Below are 25178 nucleotides of genomic sequence, written 5' to 3'. Positions count from 1 at the left end.
GAGTCTAAAAGTACCTAATCCCTGTCAAAAACTATACCCAGTTTTAAAAGATATACATAGAGGTAAAAAGCAGTAATCTGCAAAAACAATATCATTTGCAAAGGTACAAGGGGATTCGCCCAGGATTGTTAAAAAAGTTACTGAATCCTTCAATGTGGTTATAAATATCACTTACTATGCTATACTTCTTTGACTATTCAAAAATTGCAAAATTGAGATGGAAGACTATGTATTGCATATCTTGTGTTACTGAAACCTCACTAATTAAATTGTAGTAGGATTACTGGAGCGAAGTTCACTTATGAATTACTTATTTTGAAAGGAAGTCTAATGACTTTAGAATACATGGTGCTTGGATTTAAATTTCTATTCAAGATTCTGAGACTACTAGAATCAAATCTAGGAAAGGTCTACTTTCATAAATGAATAATTTTTAGTTTGTAAATTAAAGAATAAGTCAGCAAGACTCTAAAATGCTAGTCCCAAAGTGACTTAAATAATGTATGCAAATAGCATGTTAACTTCCTCACCAAAACATGCCTGGAAAAGGTGATTTTTTTTAAGTTTATGTTTTCAAAGAGTTGATCTTCTTCTTTTATATGTAGTTAGTATCTAATTCTTACCTGGAACCCACTTAATTTCCATTTCCATATCATTTTCTTTGCCTTTCTTCTCTTTTTCTTGAATAACTTGCAAGAGCTGCCTATATTTAGCAATTTGTTCTTCATCATCCTTCTGAGTTCTTTTCGTTTTCCCATCTTCTTCTACATTGACCCCATCATCACCTAACAAAAAAAAAATCAACTTCATTTAATACAGAAACAAGTCACTTCCAACTTTAGTGTTTCATCTCAGTCACTCCAGCACCCTTCTAAAAGATGTCAGATATACTGTAACGATAGAATGTCAAAATCAGATTTCAACTTAATGCTAAATGAATAAAGTGAATGACTTAGCTCTTGTTCATAATGAACATTAGCTGCAATATAAATTAGCAGTGTCACAGTAGTATACTTGGAAATCTGTTTTTATTAAAATTCAAATTCCAAAATAATCCTGTTGTCATGTACCATTCAGTCTTCTCCTCCCTATAAGCAAGACAGGAGGGATGGCAATTTATTTCTCTTTATGTCTCCTACCATCCAACACAGTGGCTTTAAAATGTATGGTCCACAAAAGGAGTCTGAATACTGTTGTAATGCAGCTGACACAGGGATTTAGCTGTTCATGCTGATGACACAGATAAAGGAAGTTGTTTGTAATCCAAAACAAGAATAATGAGTCCTTTGCATTTGACAGTGGGCAAACATGCTTACTCTTAGGATCTCATTAATAAGAATAAAAATGAGTAAATCAGAAGTTTGTGCAATTAACTTTCCCATGTGGAAAATACATTTCCATTTTAATTTTATAAAAATAATTACAATACAAAGGAATAGTATAAAATTCATGGGCAACAAACCCCAAAGAAAACTAATACGTGAAAAGATTGGTCGCTCTGTATTTCCACTGTAATTCTCCAAGTCAAAAACATAAATTAAGAACCTCCGTTTTAATGCGAAACATACAGACTTGCTGAATTAACTAAATGTAGTAAAGGAAAATTTTGAAGCAGCATAAAGAAGACTCCCTCTTCTACGAGTTATGACTAACTGGTCACTAAGTGTCTGACATTAAGCATTTAGCTGTGAAACAACGTTAACAGATTGTCCTTATATCTTCAAAAAGGTGATGTGAAAAAAAAATGGGTAAGTAAATGTTTTTATAGTTTTTTTTCTCTAAACGAATAAAAAATAGCCTAGGACATTCTTTCCATCCTATCACACTTTTACATTTTCACTCACACAGCTGAAATTCATTTTTTTCCTGTTTGTGCTTTGTGCCACAATAATAATGTTGGATGGAATTCTGTCATGTATCCCGTAATTCAATGGATAAAACATCAGGAACACATTAACAAAATGGCAATGTATTTCTTTCTATTAAAAGCTTACTTCTCAAAACATAATTAGAAGCAAGCTCCTTCCAGGTTGAAATTTTAGTGGTAAGTCTCTGATGGCCTACTTTAAATTGATTTTTTCCAGTACTAAAATTTTGCTTTCTGAAGCTCTAAAATGTGGGTTAACTCATGTAAGTCTGCTTTTCCCCAATTCAAGGACAATACTTTGTGAAAGCTGTAGTACTATATATAAGGAGTAGGGAAAAAAAACCAAAACTGTAATAGTAAGAAGCCCTGCTATGATCTCTTATAAACTACAACAGGAACATCAAGTAACTCTAAGGCATTGTATATATCAGAGGTACTAAATTACAGATTAAAGTAAGCTTGCAATCAATTAAAATACTGAAGGAAAAAACTCATGCTTTCAAAAATTTAATTAGCATACTGCAAATAAAAAGCCATTAATCCTTACAGTTTTGGAATTAAAAACATATGATATGAGGTGGTATGATAAGGTTTTACATACATTATCTCATTTTTTTCAACCATGAGCAGGTACTATTATGATCCTCATTTTATGGTGATGGAGAGAAAGGCACAGAGGCTAAGAACACCTAACCTGTATAACTTCACTATGTGGTGAAGTCAGTATTTGAAATTAGCAAAGCCCAAGACCTTAACAAGAATATATCAATAAATTGATCATTATTTTCCCACAATATCTGCTGCCCTAATGTCAACAATGTCATTTTAAAATCTAGTGCAGTACTCCAAAACCAATCAAAAAACCTATTTGAAAAACTTCATCCAATCTTCACAAGAATACATGGAATGCTTTTTTCCCCTTTATCTTAGAGCTGCTAATAAAGAAAAACTATCCAGAATTTTCGGAAAAGTGATAAGTGACCAAGTAGATATATAAATAAAAAGCAGATAAACTGGTATATTTATGGAGGAAAAAACATAAAGCCTATTTGAAAAAGACTCAGCTTTTCTGAATACACTAGAAATAAAATGGCCACTCACCTGTTTGGAATGCCAAAGAAATTAATAAGCAAAAGCAACTGAACCATTCAATATGAAGGCTTTTGTGCCCAACATAACTACCAATGCAAATCATAAACTTTTTTCAAAGACTGTTAAATATCTAAGAAATTATGTAGTTTTATTAATAGATTTCTGAATAAAAAAACATAATAATTAAACAGGATTTTCCATTCCATATGTGAACACAATTCAAGAGTAATATTTTATGAAAAACTTAATTAAGCAAATTTTTTTTTTGTCTTTTTAGGGCCACACCCATGGCACATGAAAGTTCCCAGACTAGGATCAAATCAGAGCTGTAGCCGCTGGCCTATGCCACAGCCAGAGCAATATGGGATATGAGCTGCACCTGCATCATACACTGCAGCTTTCGGCAACGCCAGATCCTTAACCCAATGGGTGAGGCCAGGGATCGAACCTATGTCCTCATGGATTCTAGTTGGGTTCGTTACCACTGAGCCACAACAGGAACTCGAAGCAATATCTTCATTAGTCTAAAAGGAACAACAGTGATAGGCCAATCATAGGGTATTAAGAAAGTTAAGGTCTAACAGTCCCATGAAAATACTAAAGAAGTATTTAGGATCTAATTATACTTTTTTTTATTTTTAATTTTTTTTTCTTTTTAGGGCCACACCCAAGGCATAAGGAGGTTCCCAGGCTAGGGGTCAAATTGGAGTTGTAGCTGCTGGCCCATGCCACAGCCACAGCAACACAGGATCCGAGCCATGTCTGCAACCTACACCATAGTTCAAGGCAACACCAGATCTTTAACCCATTGAGTGAGGCGAGGGATCAAACCCGCAACCTCATGGTTCCTAGTCAGATTTGTGTCTGCTGTGCTATGACGGGAACTCCCTCAAAAATTTTTTTAGATAAAGATATAGACAGCCTGAGAATTTCTGCTTCCATTAGTGGGAAGCTAGGTATACTTCAGACCAATCCTTTTACCGAGGACATCAAGTTGGATGAGATCTTTAAAAAATCTTTTTTAAAGTTTCAAAGGGGTTTAAAAAAAAAAAAGAAAACTTCAAAGAATCAACAAATTAGTGAAGAATTACAAAATCAAAATCTAGAGGAGGGTCATCAGAGAGATAACTCCAGTGTTTAAGAACTAATTTGCCCTAAGAGCATTTACTGACCTAGCAAAGAAACAGCTGTGAAATTCAACTACAGTTCTGGCAGCCTAGCAGGCCAAAAAGACAAAAGTTAAAGAACCAAGTAGTATGCCCACATTTAGCAGGGACCCAGAAGGATATATACTCCAGGGCAAGGGTCACCCAGATGTAAACTAGCTCTTCACTAGCTCCAGAGTGATGTGGTCCAGAATGATTGGAGTAAATAAAAGCTCTCTCATACTCTTACCTCAAATAACAAACAGGCACAAGTTAACCTGGCACACAAACAAGAGAAACAGATTGTAAAGTAAAGGAAATCAGTCCCAAAAGATTTGAAATAAATACTGAAATTATCAGACACACACTATAAAAACAAATTTCCTCTATTTACAGAAATAAAGGGTTGAAAATATCTGCAATGAGTAAAAAACTGTAAAAAACAATGTTGCTGATTTAAAAAATAGTTCACCTGAACTTTTACAAGTCAAAAAAAAATATAACAACAACAACAAAACTCACAAACCTCAATGAATAGTCTATAAGCAGATTCAAAACTGCTAAAAGAGAATTAGTGACCTGGAAGATAGATAAGAAAAAACATTCAGAATGCAGCACAGAAAGACAATTGACAAAATATATAGAAGAGTAGCAACTGACAGAACAGAACCTAACGTATATCTAGTAAGAGTCCCAGGAGAAGGGAGAAGAAATACCTGAAGAGATAATGGCTGAGAACAGTCTAATAGTGATGAAAGATACCATGCCACAAATTCAAGAAACCCAACAAATGCCAAGTACAAAAAAATCTATTCTTAGTTCATAGTATACTGCAGAAAGACAAAAGGAAAAACTTTAAAAGCAATCAAAGAATAAAACCCAGGCAACTTTCAAAAGACTTAAAAAAGTTCTGACAGCTGACTTCTCAAAAACAACGAAGCCAAGAAGTCAGCAGAATATTATTATCAATGTGGTGATGGGGAGGACTATCTACCTAGAATTTTTAACCAGTGAAAATATCTTCACAAATGAAGGCAAAATAAGGACACTTTTAGATCAAACCAAGACTCAAGAGAGTTTGACAGCAGCAGGTACTACCAGAAATCGTCAAGAGTATACTTAAGGCAGAAGGAAAATGATCCTAGAGATAAGTATGAGATTTAGAAAAGAATAAGGAGTACTATTGTGGCTCAGGGTATAATGAACCCAACTAGTGTCCGTGAGGATGTGGGTTTGATCTCTGGCCTTGTTCAGTGGGTTAAGGATCCAATGTTGTTGTGAGCTGTGGCGTAGGTTGCAGACATGGCTCAGATCCTGCATTGCTGTGGCTGTGGCAGAGGCCAGCAACTACAGCTTCAATTTGACCCATAGCCTGGGAACTTCCATATGCTGCAGGTGCAGCCCTTAAAAAAAGAGAGAGAGAGAGAGAAAAGAAGGAGAAAAAAAAGTAGGGAAAATGCGGGAAAATTTAAACAAAGCAGTGATATTAATGTCCTGTGGGACTTGAGTTACAATACACCAGATAGCATGAAGCTGTTTTAAGATTCCTTACATTCTGTAGGAGGGTAAAAATATTAATCAGCATTAAACTTTAATAGGATGCAAGTCAAAATTTGTAGGATAATCACTAAATGAACAGAAAGAGTCTATTTTCTAAATTAATTGAGCAGAAAAATGGAACGTTAAAAAATACTCCAAAGGAAGCTCTTAGTTTAAGAAAAAGGGCATAATGAAGCATTTTATATCTTTCTCTTTCTTCTTTGGCTGCCTTGTGGCATATGGAGTTCCCAGGCCAGGGATCATATCCAACCTATAGATACCATCTACACTGCAGCTGCAGTAATGTCAGATCCTTCACCCACTGTGCCAGGCCAGAGACTGAACCTGCATCCCAGAACTCCAGAGACACTGCCGATTACACTGGGCCACAGTGGGAACTCCGCATTTTACGAGTTTAACTGATTGCATAACTACATGAATCATGACAAGTCTAAAAAGCCAGACTTTTCTTGTGAGGTCAGGGTTTTAAAAAAATGTTTATGGTTAAAGAAATTCAGGCAAAGAAGATACCTTTAGATAAAAAATTTCAATTACCATCTACAGGTATGTATAATACTGTATATGTGAGCACGCTTTACAGACAGTTTAAGGATTAGTTTGGTACTTTCTTTTAAGCTACTATCAAAGACATACTTCTGTTAGCCAGTCTAGATTAGGCATTTAAATGCTTACAAATATACAACACCAAAAGATGAACACATACCCTGTAGCTCCTCTTCTATCTCCTCTTCATCTTCACTAGAAGAAGCTAAGTAGGCTTGAAAATCCATGTCCAAAAGCTCTTCCTTTTTAAATTTCCTGTTGAGTGTTGTAATTCTTTCGTGATCAGTTTCATCCCAAGTGATCTCCACCTTTCACCAATGAATAAGAAAAAAATAAAAAATAAAAATGAAAATGTTGGCAACTCAAACTTTTTGAAGAACAAGTTAAACTTGGATGTTTAACAGTAAACTAATAATGTTAAGATGTGCTAAAACAAATAACATGGTTAGTAAAAAATATTCTACCTGTGGAAAGGGAACCATTTCAATTAACCTGTGCCTTCCTCCTCCTAAATGCAAGGTATCCCATTATTGAGAGTAAAAATTCATCAATATGTGGAATGATTGTGGTGGAAAGAAATAAGAAAATGCACTAGTGAAAAAGTTAACATTATGAATGAATCAAATATTGTTTTTCATCTGGAGCTCTAAGCATTTCAAGAGTTCTACCAACCATCTGAAATTTGCTGAAAAGGGAGTTCCTGTTGTCGCTCAGTGAGTTAAGGACCCAACATTGTCCCTGTGAAGATGCAGTTTCAATTCCTGGACTTGTTCAATGGGTTATGGATCTGGCGTTGCAGCAAGCTGTGGTGTAGATTGCAGATGAGGCTCAAATCTGGTGTTGCTGTGGCTATAGCGTAGGCTGCAGCTGCAGCTCTAATTCGACTCCTAGCCCAGGAACTTTCATATACTATAGGTGCAGCTGCAAAAAATTTGCTGATAAAACTTTCGGTACAATCTCAGTGCAGTCCATTTTCCAAAAGAGATTAAAAGCCACTGATGAGAAAGACATCTATTGGCTGGAAGTACGGTAAACCTCCCACAACACAGAAATTCATCTATAACATGGTCTCATGATTAGCTCCTGTCCTCTATGCAGCCCTCATACTCAGAGTGTGGCTGGAGGAGGTTTTATCTTCATCACAGGATGGGTCGTTCATCCTTGTGTTTTCCCTCAGGCTAATATCCCCCAGATCAGGACAACAAAATGGGCATCAATTAACCAAAAGAACTGATCCTTAAAATGGTTGCCACTGTCACAGAAATTTCAGCTAGTCATATGACTCAGAATTATTCCTATTCTGATAATTAAGACCAAGCTGATGACCACAAAACCACTGTTGGAACTGGGACAGATATGGCTAATACAGCCAGACTGTAGGAACTCCAGACTGGCTGGCTGGACAGGCTTGCTTATTTTTAGTACTGAAAAATGACACAATCTTACATTTTACGTGACTGAATCTCTCAGACTTCATTTATTATATAATGGTGGGTTTTCACTATACTGAGTAACTAATCAAGGTCATACAGTATCCATAGGCTGCAGGTAACAGCTCTCCCTCTGCCACCAGTCTTTTCTCAGAAGAGCACAGTGGTTTGTTACAAGACAGGAAACGAGAAGCCTGTACAGCTCCTACAGAGTCCAGCTGTGGACAGAATGTATAAGGGGTGGATGAGCAGAGAGAAGCTAGATAGCTGAGTAACAAAGTAATTCAATAAACATCTTTTGCTGTTCGTTATTAAGCATTAATGTGACATCTAGTAGTCCTGAATTATTCTACTTTACTTATTTTTACAACTTTGGATCATATCTGCAGAAAAAATGTTTTAAATTTTCAGTTTTTTTTTCTTTTTTTTAAAATTTCTTAAGTTTTATTAAAGTATAGTTGACTTATGGAGTTCCTGTCATGGCTCAGCAGAAATGAACCCAACTAGGAACCATGAGATTGCGGGTTTGATCCCTGGCTTTGCTCAGTCGGTTGAGGATCCGGCATTGCCACAAGCTGTGGTATATAGGTTGCAGATGTGGCTCGGATCTGGCGTTGCTGTGACTCTGGCATAGGCCAGCAGCTACAGCTCTGGTTAGACCCCTAGCCTGGGAACCTCCACATGCCGTGGACGCAGCTCTAAAGAGACAAAAAAAAAAAAAGTATAGCTGACTTACAACGTTGTGATAATTTCTGCTGTACAACAAAGTGATTCAGTTATACTATATACACACATCCATTCTTTTTCAGATTCTTTTCCTGTATAGATTATCACAGAATATTGGGTAGAGTTCCCGGTGCTATGCAGCAGTTCCCCGTTGGCCAATGATTCCATATACCAGTGTGCATATGCCTGGTTTTGGTTTTAAATGTGATTTGAAGTAATCTGTTACCTCCTTCCCCCTACTCCCTAGGATAATAATAAATGACATACTACTTATTAAAGGCATAATAAAAATCTGAAATTAGGTTCAAATGGATGTTGTAGATAAAATGCAAATATACTTGCATCTCATTTCTACTTGTACTTATTCATTAAAATTGAGTACTTTCCATTTCTAAAGGTGCAAGAATACTTTCCATTTCTAAAGATGCTATAAATAAATAATGAAGCTTTTCCTTAAAGCAATGAAGTTAGCTATACATTTTCAAAAGTTAAGAAATACCGTTGATGTTCCCATTGCAGCAGAAGTGAAATATTTTGGTTTATATGCTGTTAAATCCACTTCTGAGGCTACATCCTTGGGCTCATCATCAAAAGTAATATCATCTGGTATAAACCTAAGAAACAAAAAAACAAATTTATTTAACCATATGCTGCTGTGATAAACAACCAGAGTTTAGATTCTCTAATTAGGTGTAGTATATACATAAATACTATGTAAGAGATTCTACAGAACACACATGTAGATGTTAGAAATAACCTTGGCATAAAGTTTTTGAAAATCATAAGCTATAAATCTGTAAGTCTCCTAAATTTGAGTAAACTCTGTGTAGGGATAAACCCTGCATTAGGAGTTAGTTATTATGAAATCAGGTGTAAACACACATGGGTCCCTCATGTTTCAAAAAGATCCAGATTCCTGACAGCACAGTCACTAGCGTCTTATATATTCTGAAGAGCAAACAGAATTATTAACGAGTAAGTGTTCTGAGTATAAAGCATCATACAAGTGAGGTGTCACTGAAAATAAGGAAAAGCTCAAGGATGATACCGCAAGACTAAAAAAAAAAAACCTCAACAATATTAATCTTATAGTTTTTTTCACAAACAAATAGCTGTCAAATGTAAATTAGCCATTGTAACTGTCTGACAATTCTTAGGCATTAGGCTAAAGGATGGGAAGAAAAAAGCAAAGAGAAATGATCCATGGTTACTAAATTTAAGCATAAATTATATTGGAGATTTTATTTCCACAGACAAAAAAAACATGTGCTGTATATTCCATCAAAACTGACTTTTGAGTGGAGAAATGAATAATTAAGGTTTCTTAGATATATATAATATCCTTCTTCAGATATACTTCTACACACTTAGAAGAAAAATAAATATCTGAAGTGAATATTTTAAATGTCATCAATATGCATCCTTTTATATTTCAAGACAGATAAAAGAAAGGTTCCCTAGATAAAAGGATGGCAGCGGAAACTCAATTTTCTTTTCCCAAGTTATGCACGACAAAATAAAAAGGGAATGTAAGTTTTTCCCACAGTTGCTGATCTTATTTTCTAGATAGTGCCAGAGCTTATTCTAACAATGTATGAAAATGTCCCCCAAAGGAAACAGAACAAATTGATCCTGAAAAGAACATGTGAACATGAATTTCTGATACCCAAAGAGTGTGACTTTTTAACAACTGTTTGGTAACTACCATCTAAACACTCAAAATGAGAATCTCCTATTAAAATTGTTAACAGAAAGGAGAAGGAAATGGCTTGTTTGATAAGATATGCCCTTCTTGCTATATAAGCATGCTAAATACCTTACCCCAAATTACTAATTCAAGAAACTGCATTTGTATTTTTCTATGAGTCAGAATGCTTTTGAAGTATGAAAGCCAAAGAGACTGGGAATTGATGCTTTTTTTTTTTTCCCCTAAAATATTTCATTTTGAGAACAAAGCCTCTAACAAACCTGGATACAAAGAAGTGATTTCTATCGAAAGTGGTACAGTAGAATGGTTTACTGGGTTCAAAGAATGAGGCTAATAACAAAATGGTACAGTAGTTCAGCCTCCCTGTTTCCTTAGAACAGACATTCACAACCACTTGAGGTTTTTCAGCTCAGGTCACTAAGCATGAGCACATGGAGAAATAATGCCCAAGTCTGAATGCAACACCATCCATTCACTGAGCAGCATTGACCAAGAGACCTTTCTGTGATGATGGCAGTGTTCTGCATCTGTTCTGTCCAAAGTGTGGCCATTAAGTATTTGAAATGTCTAGTGTGACTAAGCAAAGAAGTTTTAAATTTTTAAAATTTTTAATGAAATAAATATAAATAAGCCAGCTACGACTGCTGACTACTGTATTAGGTGGCAGAGATCAAGAGACAGCAAGTTCCTCTGCCCCACCTCAATGCTTGTTAAAAAGGTGTTTCACTTGGTTCCAAGATATAAAGAGAGGTACAAAGAAATATCACTAAATAAAAATCATCATCCTAAAAATATAGCTGACATATTTGAAAGGACATTGGGTGATAACTCATACCTAATATGTCAGCATTTTCTCATTCTAGTTTTCTTTCTTATGAGTGAAGTTCTACAGGAGAGAGTTCACTCAAAAGTCAAAAAAATCCTCTTTTAGAATATGAAAACACAGAGAGCACTACTAGTTCTGACATGTCAGTTCTTAAAATCACATTGTGCTGCAAGATTAAATTGGTAAGACACACATGAGTTTACCTTAGATCTATGAAGGAACAGCTACTTTCAAATTCCAGGCCATCACAATCCTCATAAATTTTAGCAGCTGTTTCAGGAGAGTCACAGTCAACTACTGCATAATAGTACTTCAGTCGCTTGAACTGATAATCTCTCAGTTTTTCTCTAGAGGTCCTAAAAGAGGAAAAACTCATTAGGCTTACTTAAACAAGAACACAATACCTAGCTCCCTTTAAAAAATAAATCTAATTGTTTCAAGAAAAATATATTACAAGCTGGCATTCACTCCAACTGATCCTTTACGACTTTGCCTTCATTAACACTGAATACTTAATTTCAATGAATAATTTTGACAAGGTACAGGCTAGGGATTTTGATTGGAATTTGGTATTTAGAAAAGGAAAGCAGGAATTGTACATGTTTCCCTGTGATTTTAATTCTTAGAGCAGCTATTACTTTGCTTCATTATCGCATATATCCTCAAGCAAAACCACTGCAGAGGATCACTCTATTATAAAATATGCTAGGAAAGCATTAACTTTTACTATAAAGAATTTCCTGATTTTGTAAAACTTTATTCTAGATTTGTGTCTTGTCAGTCTAAATGGTTACAAGGTCAATTTACTAAAATAAGACATATCCTTTGGGGGTTTTAATTTGCTCTCCTTTGCCACCAGTTTTTTAACCACCATTTTTAAGCGCACGTATAGCTCCACCTAGTGGATTTAAAATTTTTTTCTATACTACACATTATAAAGAACTTTTACCATTCATCTATTTTTCTATCTAATCCTTTTTGGGTTTTTTTTTCATTTTCTTTTTAAATTTTAAGTAGGATTGATTTACAATGTGTGCCAATTTCTGCTATACAGCATTTACCCTTAAATAAAAGTATACAATATGAACGTAAATACCTTTTTTTGTCTTTTGTTTTAGGGCCGCACTCTCGGCATATGGAGGTTCCCAGGCTAGGGGTCTAATTGGAGCTGTTGCTGCCGGCCTACACCAGAGCACAGTAACGCCAGATCTGAACCATATCTGCGACCTACACCACAGCTCATGGCAACATCGGATCCTTAACCCACTGAACCTGCAACCTCATGGTTCCTAATCAGATTTGTTTCTGCTGCGCCATTATGGGAACTCCTGAAGATAAATAGTTTTACCCACTTATGTAGAAAGCAACATCTCAGGAAAAAAGAAAAACCTACTAATTCAGGGCAATGACGCTGAGAACTCTGAATCAGTTTAATTATAACTGTTTTTCAAGCTATAATAATTATTTTCATGAATACAGAAATATAAATACAGAGAAAATGTTGATGGGAGTTCCTGTAGTGGCTCAGTGGTTAAAGAATCTGACTGGCATTCATGAGGATACAGGTTTGAACCCTGGCCTTGCTCAGTGGTTTAGGGATCCAGGATTGCTGTGAGCTGTGGTACAGGTCACAGATGTGGCTCGGATCCTGCATTGCTGTGGCTGTGGTGTAGGCTGGTAGTTACAGCTGCGATTCAACCCCTAGCCTGGGAACCTCCATGTGCCATGGGTACGGCCATAAAAAAGATAAGAAAAAAAAAAGAAAATGTTGATGGACTAGCATGCCACCTCCCACAGACTTTATTTAACCTGCTATTTCAACCATGAATGGCACAAGTGTAAACTTTAGTCCCAACTATTAAAGTGACCAAAATTCTTAATTAGTGACATGAACTTATAGGAGGTTTAGTTTTATTTTCTAGAGTGATTTGTTACCAGTCCTTTTCAGGGGCATCTTCAGGAATGCTTAATAACTCCACTGGTCCTTGAACTTGCTCTTCCTGCATCCTCTGCTTTCCAAACTCTGAAGGATATATCTAAACACAAAAAATAAGATCAATGTAATTTATACTTCCCTTTTCTTATAATATCCAGACCTGACAAGGTCAGGAACTCTAAGAGTTACAACTGGACCCAATGAAAACAGCAAGAATGACTCACTTTCAAAGTCACTATAGGAGGCTAAAGCATCCTGAGGAGCAGTCTTTGCTGCTTTGGTTGGTGAACAACAGATGTGGGGCTTAAGGACAAAACGAGAGTATCTCCTCCATATGTTCTGAGTTCCAACAGAAAAATTAAGAAAAGTAAAACAAGATTCTAAGCTCATGGAATGCAATGTAAACACACACATGAAAAATGACTGGATTATATAATTTAAATGAAATATATGAAAATGATTAAAGAAATATATAAAACATAAGTAATGAAGAAAAACAATTCTGTAATCCCCAACTTATCCTTAAGTCATACCATTTATCCAATGCTTGCTTATTATTATTATTATTTTTTTTTTTTTGCTTTTTAGAGCTACACCCATGGCATATGGAAGTTCCCAGGCTAGGGGTCAAATCAGAGCTACTGCTGCTGGCCTCTGCCACAGCCATAGCAATGCAGGATCCAAGCTGCGTCTGCAACCTACACCACAGCTCACGGCAATGCCGGATCCTTAACCCACTGAATGAGGCCAGGGATCAAACCCACAACCTCATGGTTCCTAGTAGGATTCATTTCCAATGCTCTAGGACAGGAACTCCCTCCAATGCTTTCTTTTAAATAAATTCTTTAAAAAGAAAAGCACTAAAGATAGCAGTTCTCATTGTAGCTCAGTGGGTTAGGAACCTAACACAGTGTCTGTGAGGATGCAGGTTTGATCCCTGGCCTCGCTCAGTGGGTTAAGGATCCAGTGTTGCCATGAATTGCAGTGTAGGCTCAGATTCAGCATTTCCATGGTTGTGGCACAGGCCTGCAGCTGCAGCTCCAATCTGACCCTTAGCCCAGGAACTTCCACAGGTGCAGCCGTAAATAAAAAGAACTGAAGACAATCTTACCACATAGATTAGATATAGTCTTGGTATAAAAATGATTCACGCTCACCTGAATTTGGTATTTTTCTTCTTGGCTACTTTTGAGAGTCAAGAAATATAATTGTATTAATTTGCATTGTTTTGATATTACTGGGCTTAATATTCATTAACTAATGTACGCTTTTTTGAGTTGTGTGAAATCTGTAGTTTATCAACTAGAGGATTGAAGCTTTTCTTACTAATCTAAGTGGCATATAACAGGTTTCAATGGAGAAGTTTTTATTTATTTATTTATTTATATTACTCAATGAATTTACTACATTTACAGTTGTACAATGATCATTACAATCCAATTTTATAGGCTTTCCATCCCACAACCTGGAGAAGTTTTTAGTATACGTGTAGTCACATCTGTTCATTCTATGTGTTTTTTTTTTCTTCTTTTTAAGTTTAGAAATTCTTACTATTCATCTCCTGCAACAAAAAATTTAACAAAAACACTATTTATTCTGCCTGTGGTTTGATTTTTAATTTTTTTCTTTACTTCATCTGGAGTTTATTTGGGGCTATTTGAGGATCTGAACTGAGTTCTTTATACAAAGACTTGTCCATTTGTTCCAATACCATGTGTTTAAGAAATTAGTTTTGATCTAAATTATCATATAAACTCTTTCATTTACCTAGTCCAGTCTATCAAGTTGTCCTGATACTTTTATCTACCAAAACCTGTTAATTCTTGCAGCATTATAAGATGTTTAGATATTGTAATTGGTAGTAGTGTAAATCCTTTTATATGTGTATGATTTCTCAAAAATTTATACAGCATTCTCATTTGTTTATTCTTTTAGAATAAACTGGTATCCTTTTTCTTAACTTTCATTTGAACTGAGATTTATTTACTTATTTATTTATTAGTTTTATTTGGCTGTGTCCAAAGCATGTGGAAGTTTCTGGGCCAGAGATCAAACCTGTGCAACAGCAGTAACCTAAACCACAGTGGAGGCAACACTGGATCTTTAACCTGCTGCACCACAGGAAAACTGAACTGAGATTTTGAATGAAAGTACACTAAAACTACAGAATTGACACCTTAAATATTTAAACAGAACAATAATAATTTCGAGCTGTTTCTGGTACTGTACTAAACAATTAGTGTGATCTCTGTTTCATTTCATGTTTACCACTACTTTAAGAAATAGTTTATACCTGCTTAGAGAAGAAAACACATTTGAGACATTTACTAAAAAAAATGCACAAGATCAGAGAGGATGTATCAGAAACAAGGTTTGAATACAGGTCTGTCATTATGCAATGCCTAGCTTTTCTTTTTGCTTTCTTTTTCAGGGGGAGGGGGCACCCACAGGCCAGGGATCAGATCCGAACTGCAGTTTTGACCTACACCACAGCACCTGCAGCAACACTGGATCCTTTAACCCACTGTGCTGGGCTGGTGATTGAACCTGTGTCCCAGTACTCCAGAGATGCTGCTGATCCTGTTGTGCCACAGCAGGAACTCCAAAGCCTAGATTCTTAATCACTATGTTGTCTCTCAAGAAATATGATATTTCAAAATTTAAGTTTTTCAAGTATTACTTATCAAGCGTTATAGTTTACTTCACATAGGTCATGTATTTAAGGTAATTTTCAGCACTTTTACATGCTGCTGCTAGTAAAAACTGAATATGATCTGAGCCACATCTGTGATTATGCCATAGCTTGCAGCAACACCAGATCATTAACCCACTGAGTGAGGCCAGGGATCAAACCCACATTCTCATGGATACTAGTTAGGTTCTTAACCTGCTGAGTGACAACGGGAATTCCTCTTTTGGTTTTTAAATTATACACAATCATGTAATTGATCAATAATTTTATCTCTTCCTAACTTTTATACATATTACATCAGTTTGTGCCTAACTGTACTGGACAACTTCAAGATTATTTCCCAAAAACTATGACTTAAAAATGAGATTTAACTTAAAATGCTTAGAAATAGTTACTTCAAAATGAAATCAATTCTCACCTTTACAGAAAATACAACACCTCCTTTTGGTTTAAATGAATTAAACAAAGCCAGCAAATCTTTTGCCTTCAATCTATCCCAGTCCATGTTGCAAACTGCTAATCGACGTGTAATCTAAAAAATGAGAAAAATTAAGTATTACATAAACTGTATCATTTCCAATGCTTGTAAAATTAAGACACTAAAAATGTAATGCCTTCTCTTCTCTCCCCCAAATCCTGAAATCATTAATATAGTATTTATCTAATTGGTTTCAGTAACTGCCAACAGAAAAGTACTTTCTCTTACTTGGTTCTTAGTTTTTGAATTAGAACACGATGACGAGCTGATTCTTTAACTGTCAGGTTTGTTAAGCTAAGCTATTCTGCCACCCACTGTGTGAGTAGGAAAGCTGAGTATATTACTCTACAGCATTTCTAATAGGTGCAGCAGGAATTGAAATATAACTTCCAGCTAAAACAAGCATTTTGTAAAAATTTCATGTGACTTTTATTTATATAGAAGTTCACCCCTACCTGCTTGGATAGACATCTAATATGTATAGGTACATTCTATACAGAATCATCAAGAATACTATTTACCAATAAAGCTTTCCTTATTAATTTAATGACATCAATCCTACGATTCACTACAGCTACTTGTACTGTACTCTTGGCAAATAATCTTATTGATTCAAAAGGTCACCTCATCAGCCCGGGGAGCATCTTTATCTAATTCTCTCCAAGCATGTTCAAAACCAGATTCCTCTGGAAGTAAATCTGCCATATCTTCTTCATCTTCGGAACTAGTTTCTATATTTCCTTTGCCTCTTGCAAGATCAGGGCCACTGTCACTCTCATCCTCCTCCTCACTATCCTCATCTTCATCCTCCTCCTCTTCATTTTCGTTTCCATCATCGTCATCATCATCACCATCAACATCAGCTCCACCAATGCCTGTACTTTCATCTTCAGATTCTTCATCACCTATTTCACTAGCACTTTCTAAATCTTCCTCCAGAGCATCTTGATCAAACACTTCACCATCTGTTGAGTTTTCAGGACCATCGCTGTCTCTTGCCATTATGCATGGAACCACTGCAAAAAGGTCAAAGGAGGGAGAAATTACAAAAATGTAAACACTGAATTACATAGAATCGAAGTTATTCTGACTCCAACATCAGTAAAAATGTAATACCTATGAAACAGGCTAAAGGAAAATATAAATTCAGCAAAATTCATACCTAGCCAAGTTATTTAAGGACATCTTAATATATACTCAGTTCACACAAATAAATTCATACACTTGTTCAATATTTATGTAGTGTATGCTCTGTGCTAGGTACCCAATACTACTACTATTGGCAAAAGAGAAGCTATCAATGTCCTTGATAAGCTTCCAGTCAAGTGAAGAGGACAGATGGAAACTGATCAAATAAAGTCAAATCAATACACATAAAAAAATGAAATTATAACTAGGATAAGTGCCAAGAAGGAATGTTATGAGATGCTATGACAGCAAAAAATAGAGGTCTATAGAGTGATAAATGAGTTGCCACTTGAAGAATGAAAAGAAATGAAGTAGTCAGGGTTAGACTAATAAATGAGGGAAATGTTCCAAATAGCAAGAAAAGCCTACGTAAAGATTCATTAACAGAAAAAAGCTGGCAAGCATATCTGGATTACACATAGCCAGTAGTCAAGTAGAAATTGAAACTGAAGAACTAGGTAGGTTTTACACTATCCACAAATCATGTAGAAGGTTTGGATTTTGTCATAAAAGCAGTGAAAAGACATTGCTGTTTTCAGAAGGAGGGATACCATCAAATTTACATATTGAAATTTCCTTGACTATGCTGTGGAAAACTTAACTGGAGGGAGTCGAGACAATGTGAAGAGAGAATTAAAAGGGAAGTACAGTACTCCTGGCAAGAAATGAAGGTAGCACTAAGTTGGTAGCACTAAGCGATAGAGTGAGTCACTTTTGACTTTCAAAGTCAGAAGGTAAAACCAACAATAATCAGTGATGGGGCTTGATATGGGGCATTAGGAATTTTGGATGTGTCAGAAATGAATCCTAAGCTTCTTGGCTTGTAGAGTGAGCTAGCCAGCTAGATGGACAGAGAGAAAAACCAAACAAGTTCGTTTGGTGGAAGAAGATCATTAACTCAGTTTTGGATGTGCTGAATTTGAAGTGTCACTGAGTCATCTAAGAAGAGACATAAAGAAAGCCTTTTTGGCTGTGTGAGTCCACAGCTCAGAGAAGTCTGGGCTGGAGATAAAATGTACCACTCATTCATGTGCAGTATAACAGAAATCGTGATGTGGATGAGATCACCTATGAAGAGAGTGAAATAACAGTTATAAATTTTCTACTAAATGTTGAACTTTGCAACTGACTGATGGTTAGCAATATAAAAGAGTGAAGGATTGTTTTCACTTAAATTGGATTTTTTATTTTACCCCTCACAACTCTGAAGGGACTCATTTCCTATTTCTAAAAAATCACATGCTTCTATTTACTGTGTGTCTGTGTATGTGCAGATACAGCTTCTCTTAAATATATATATATTTCAAGGCTCCCTGCAGCATATGAAAGCTCCTGGACCAAGGATCAAACCTATGCCACGGCATCAGTTCAAGCTGCTGCAGTGACAACGCCAGATCTTTAACCCACTGCACCACAAGGGAACTCCATTTTTTTGGCTTGTTTGTTTTTCATTTTTAAGATGGAGCTTTTGTTTCTGCTGATTCAAAGGCTTTAAGCTTGGAGAATTAAAAACAAATCTAAAAGTTTAAGAAATGGAACGAAACTGGAACTTAGTTTTTCTTTTGGTCCTAAAGTCTTATAATAGTTATTCACTGACCAAATATTGAGTACTACATACAAAGAACTGAGCTGGGGGCAATGAAAAGGGAGGTGATTTGGAACATGACCCCATGTTCTTCACGACCTCATAGACAAAAAAGAAACCGTTTACTGATTTATGCAACCATGTTCTAAAGCACCAGGGAGGGAAACATTTCAACTTGCCTACAGGGAGGTATTTATAAAAAGAAGGCTTCACAAAGATGCCATCTGACCTGAGACTAAATGAAAAGGAGTTTTGTTAAGAGGAAAAGTAGGAAATGGATCTTTATTTTAATATCACAAGGGACTGTGGAGTAATAAAAGATAACTAAACAGTAGATGTGAAAAAGCCAAAAAAAAAAAAGAAAAGCATTATTATAAGTTCTATACATGGGATCAGAAAAAATATCACAATACTGAAAGAAAGTTACAATCAGATAAGCATCAGAATTCACTTTTAAGCAACATGCTTAAAATAACACCTTGGGGACCTACCACTGCAATATTTCTCCTGCATCAGTAATTATCATATAATTTTCATGATTTTTGCATATCACTATTTTTCACTAAGCTGATTTAAAATTTTTTAAAATATTTTTTAAATTAAAAATATTAGCTTTGTTCTAACAATATCCCTGAAGACAAAGATGTGATATGGTGAGTACACTTTTTTTCCTAAGATGTTGAAATACAGAACTTTAATATAAAAAAAAGCTTGAGTATCACCTGACATATGACATCTTTTCACATATGACAATGGTACACATATCATATTTTGGGTTGTATAATAAATTGATACATGGGAGGCCTAAAGAGACCTAGTATTTTATTCAGAATACTTATTCACTAAGCATTTGCTCAGAGCTCACCTTGTACAAAGTCTTATTCTAAACAGTGTGGGAATACAAAAAATAAGTAACTGCCTCTATTCCTAGATGGTACTGCTCTAGTAGTGATTGTAAACACTACTATTCACCTACTTTTTAAATCATTTTTATTTTTTTCATTATAGTTGATTTACAATATTCACCTACTTTTAAAAAATGCTTTATCTTTTCCCTCCGATTATAAAAATAATGAATGCTTATTGAGAAAGAATTAGGAAAATATGGGTTAATGAAGAAAATAAAGATCACTAGGAATTTTTCATTCAGATACAACTGGGTGGTTATTTCAGTACATAACTCCCGAAATTTGTTTTCTATGATATGCCTACAAATTTATTTGTAAGTAGCTGGTTGTACCATTTATTCTATTTTCTAACCTACTTTTAAAACTTCATATGTCACAGACATGTTTGAATATGTTATAACATAATCCCCTAATGATTTGTTACCATTTTTTTAAATTTCAGAAATTATGGTACAATGCATATTCTTTGCACACATGTCCAATTTTTTACTTAAAATAAACTACTGGGTGTGCAAGCGCTGGGCATCAACACTTTAAAATGGCATGTAAGGAAGTTCCCTTCGTGGCTCATTGGTTAACGAACCTGACTAGGATCCATGAGGATGCGGGTTTCATCCCTGGCTTCGCTCTGTGGGTTAAGGATCCGGTGTTGCCATGAGCTGTGATGTAGGTTACAGACTCAACTTGGATCCTGTGTTGCTGTGGTTATAGCATAGGCCAGCAACTGTAGCTCTGATTCTACCCCTAGCCTGGGAACTTCCATATGCTGTGGGTACAGCTCTAATAAGCAAAATAAATAAACAAATAAATAAATAAATAAAATGGCATGTAATATCAAACTGCAACATCTCACATCACTTTTACCTTATAGCACTTAAAAAGTCCCTGTATGTAGTAGTTGCTGGAATGATAACTCATGAATGAACAAAAGACGGTTCTACGTTCAGTCACTTAATCTCTACTTACAGATAATGCTTCTTCTAGACTACAGAACCAATATAAATTACAGCAAGCAACATGGTAGGGTAGAAAAATTCAAAGACTTGAGTTACAGGTCCAGCCCTGTGTATCCTCATGTAAATCACTTTAACCTTGTTTTCTAATTAATATATCCTGATTTCTCATGGTTATTGAGAAAATAAAATTTTAAAAGATATGTCAAAAGATTCTGTAAAATCAGTCCAAAGGATTTTATGGATATGCTATATTAATTCAGTGCCCTAAATCTAGTGAAATTTAAAGGATGCTACATAAACTTAGCTCACAAACTTAGCATCAAATGGACCTTGCTGCTGTTCCTATTCTGATCTTATTATACACTTTCAGTAACCATACTCTTATCCCTTTCTCCCTATAAGTCAGTTTGTTGCCTGGTTCCATCATAAATGGAATGGGATCTCACTCCTGATTCCCCAAGTCCCTGCCACTTAGAATTCTGTACATTGCCTGATACTTCCTACCTTCCTGATGTGAAGGCCTTCCCTGATGCTGACCCTCCTTAGGTCCTGTAATCACAACCAGCCTTGGTCTGGCTCATCTAAACACCAACTTTCAGTAACACCAACACTCAAAATTTCCTGCTGGCAGAGGTGACATTAACTCTGGGGAGAGGGGGGTGCATCAGTGGCATGTGGAATTTCTCAGGCCAGGGACTGAATCATAGGCAGTGACCCAAGCCCTTGCAGTGACAATTTTGGCTCCTTAACCCACGGTGCCACAGAGAACTCCCTACAAAATTTTAATAAGCTTAGAAAACTTGTAAACACAAACTAGAATCAGATGTTTCTGACTTAATTTCAAACAACCATTTCTAGCTTTATTATTTACCACCCTCTTCAGAGACTTTATTACCTAATCAAATGGGAGCACTGACCTCCTCTGAAAGCCCAACCCTATCCTTGCTCAAAAACCTCTTTCCACACAGAATACCTTGGATTCCCAAATTTAAGTCTTTCAAACTCCAATCAAAATAGCACTTCACTTGGAGTTCCCTTCGTGGCTCAGCAATTGACGAAACCCAACTAGGATCCATGAGAATGTGGGTTCGATACCTGGCCTCGATCATTGGGTTAAGGATCCAGTATTGCTGTGAGCTTTGGTCGCAGACATGGGTTGGATCTCGAGTTGCTATGGCTGTGGCAAAGGCTGGCTGCTGAAACTCCAAGTGGACCCCTTGCCTGGGAACTTCCATATGCCATGGGTGTGGCCCTCAAAAAGCAAAAAAGAAAAAAAAAACAAAATAGTACTTCACCTATGAATTTTATTGATTACTGTATTTTGAGTGACCTCTTCCTCCAAATTCTCTGAGCCCTATTCTTCTATGGCAGTTAAAATTATTCTATTTTGTATTATGGTTCTGATTAATTTCTTACACTTTCCATCTGCATCGTCCAGTAAGGTAGCCAGCAGCCACATGTGGTACTTGAGCACTTGAGATATGGTTTGTTCAACTTGAGACTGGTATGAAAATAGAATGTAAAATTTCCCATTGTTTTTTTATTACATAGTGAAATAATTTTTGACATATTAAATAAAATACATTAATAAAATTAATTTCACCTGTATTTTTTTCTTTTTTTCTTTCTAGAGCCTCACCTGAGGCATATAGAAGTTCCCAGGCTAGGGGCCAAATAGGAGCTGTAACTATTGGCCTACGCCACTGCCACAGCAACGTGGGATCCAAGCCACATCTGTGACCTACACCACGGCTTACCGCATTGCCAGATCCTTAGCCCACTGAGCAAGGCCAGAAATGAAACCTGCATCCTCATGGATCCCAGTTGGGATCGTTAACTGCTGAGCCATGAAGGGAACTCACTCACCTGTTTCTTTTTACTTCTTCATGTGTCCACCAGAAAATTCAAAATTGTATATTTCTACTGGATTGTGCTGCTTTAGACCATTACTATTGCACAGGGTTTAGCAGGCTATTATTTGCAAAAGGTGACCTACCTTTTCAAGGGCTGAAATTAAGGCCAAACTCCAATCACCAAGCCATATACCCTGCAGGAACACTGGGTCTGCCCAGGGGAACAGAACCTGTGCCTCCCTCAAAGGTGCTATCCTCACCAAACTATGAGCTCTGGAAGCTCTGTGTGTCCAGAGAGCATATGTTTTTTTCTAATTTGCACAGGCATCATATAAACTAGCAGTAGCCCTGATATAAGAGGAATCATGTCTTAATGTTCTATCTACCACATATTAGTTACTAAAAGTAGTTGAATAAATGAAGGAATGAATGAGCACCCAACTCTGTTTATCGTCTTCAGACACAAACTCTGCTTATCCTGTGATGAGACCATGTAACACTTTATCTGGCTAGAGAATAGTTGCCACTAGTTCCCACCACGAATCAAAATCACTGTTTAGCTTCAGACTCAAATTTTGATCTCTCTTCTAGTCATTATGGCACCAAATACAAAATTAATTATCATATGGTGTTTTTCCTTTCATAGCTTTATACTTCCAAAAAAGCATTTGGTCACTCCAATGATACTATGAAAATACTTATTACGTATATTTCTTTTTAAAAAAAGACCAGTATAAAAATAAGTACTGTAATACCAAAGAATCCTTAGTTCTTTACAACCAACCTGATTGCATTTCTCTTTTTGTCTCAGAATACTTGACTTTGGGAGATGGAACAATTTCTGCGGTGCCAGAGCCGACTGTCCTTAGTTGTCCTTTGGTAAATGAGTCTGTGCTATGTTGAACAATGTTTTTTTCCCCTTTTGTACTTTTTTGTGTAAATTTTTTGCTATTTTTCTTGGGGCTTATTGAATCCATCTTGTTAGATTTGCATGGTGTTTTCTTTTCCTGAATTCTCTCAGCGTTATCTAAATCATTCTTATTTCCAAAATCCTTTTGATTAATTTTCTTGGTTTCTTTTTTTTTCTCAACAAAGTTTTTTGTTTCTACTTCACTTTTAGTCTGGTTTTTCTTCTTCTTTATTTTCTTTTGACTCAATACTTTATTATTTTCATCAGAGAGATCTGAATCAGAATCTGAAAGTTCATAAAAACGTTTCAAGTCCTCTGTAGTGCTGTGGTTGATGGGGCGTCCTCTTTTATCCACAGCATAATTCAACTTGAACTTTTTGTCATGAAACATTGCTCGAAATCTCTTGTCAATTTTGACTTTTCGTTCCTTTTCTGGCATTTCCCAAAATCTTGGGTCCTTTGTAACCCGCCTAAACCGCTGGTCATTCATTATTTCTTGTTTGGATGCCATTTTTAAATAGCTGACTGGGCAAATACTTGAAGAAACCAAATACTAAAAAAAAAAAAAAAAGAAAAAAAAGAAAAAAAATAGTAATGGTTAGTAATAGAATTAAATGAGAAGCTTTGGGAAAAATCAATTCACAATACTATATTCTAGGTTAAATGTAAATCATTCATTTCCCAAACTTATCCTGAGTTACAGGCAGAAAAAAGCCCTATCAATATCTTCTTTTGAACAGAGATCATTTGGAGAAATAAACTTCAGGCAAAACCAAGCAGAAGTCCAGGGCTTTATGGAAAGGGGTAAATGATTACTAGACAAATGCATTTACTTAGATTCCCATATTTCTATTTGTATACCTGTATGTGTTACAAGCAAAAAGATAAGGTAATTAAAATATTCCCAATTCTCAGTTGTTCTCATTTGTTTCTTCATACTGTGGTCCGTTCCCTCTATTAATTTTTACCTCATTCTACTCAGAACGGTCTTTACTTCTAAAGGCTGGTCTCCTAACTAAACAGACCAAAAATCAATTCAGGTTTAGCTCACAAAACTCCCTCTTTATATACGATCACCCTTCATGAATGAGGTAAAGCCTCTCTCTAGCTAGTTAAATACAAGATAGTAGTGTTTTGTTTTAAAAGCAAGGCATGATTATAAAACTGTAATCTTCTCCCCCCCTTAAATTTGAAAACAACTTATTACACAATAAGGGAAATAAGAGATTTCAGTGATGCTCTTATACACTTTAACATTTAACCCTCCGAGCAGTCTCACGGGGTAGGTACCATTTCATTCAAATGCTAGAGGTAATGCAAGCACTTGATCATCGGTCCAGGGTTCGAAGAGAGGAAGGCGACCTGACCTCACTTTCGACGTCCGCTCTCATCTCCATGACTACCATTCCCTTCCACCCACCCCTCTAACGCGGGTAACACCAGAGTGACCTCGAAACTAGGCTCTCTGTCCCAACTCCGATACCTCAGGGAGGAGGTTTTGGGCTAAAGTCCCTCAACAGGACTCGGAGAAGCAAGAAAATCTCGAAGAATAAAGTCGGTAAGGCAAGGGGCAAGGGCACGGGCCTCATGAATCCGAAAGAGATCCTATTAGAGACTGGTTCTCTCCCCTCTACAGCCTTTTTTTGGGAACCCGACCCCACTCACCTCCTCCGAACCCTCTCCGGGACTCACACGGATCTCACACCCATAATGCTCCGCGTGACGCGCCGCCGTAATGGCACGCGAACTGGGCCAAACTACTTCCGTTTTCTCTC

General features: G+C 36.2%; 1 protein-coding gene across 1 annotated transcript in view; it reads right to left on the bottom strand.

The window, feature by feature from the left end:
• The window catches only part of ESF1 (ESF1 nucleolar pre-rRNA processing protein homolog), a 64232-nt gene extending 39110 nt beyond the window's left edge, over positions 1 to 25122 (bottom strand). Inside the window, exons 1-9 of the mRNA XM_047771665.1 lie at positions 25069 to 25122; positions 23278 to 23956; positions 16628 to 17019; positions 15944 to 16057; positions 12833 to 12933; positions 11101 to 11253; positions 8863 to 8977; positions 6368 to 6515; positions 624 to 785 (exon numbers count right to left, since the gene is read on the bottom strand). Coding sequence (XP_047627621.1) covers positions 624 to 785; positions 6368 to 6515; positions 8863 to 8977; positions 11101 to 11253; positions 12833 to 12933; positions 15944 to 16057; positions 16628 to 17019; positions 23278 to 23914 — 1822 coding nt within the window. The 5' untranslated portion in view covers positions 23915 to 23956; positions 25069 to 25122. The remainder of the gene's footprint in view (positions 1 to 623; positions 786 to 6367; positions 6516 to 8862; positions 8978 to 11100; positions 11254 to 12832; positions 12934 to 15943; positions 16058 to 16627; positions 17020 to 23277; positions 23957 to 25068) is intronic.
• Between the last annotated feature and the right edge of the window lie 56 nt (positions 25123 to 25178).

The sequence above is a fragment of the Phacochoerus africanus genome, chromosome 3, assembly GCF_016906955.1.
Source record: "Phacochoerus africanus isolate WHEZ1 chromosome 3, ROS_Pafr_v1, whole genome shotgun sequence".
NCBI lineage: Eukaryota > Metazoa > Chordata > Mammalia > Artiodactyla > Suidae > Phacochoerus > Phacochoerus africanus.
The sequence above is the reverse complement of the archived record's forward strand: the minus strand, read 5'-3'. Positions and strand labels throughout refer to the sequence as shown.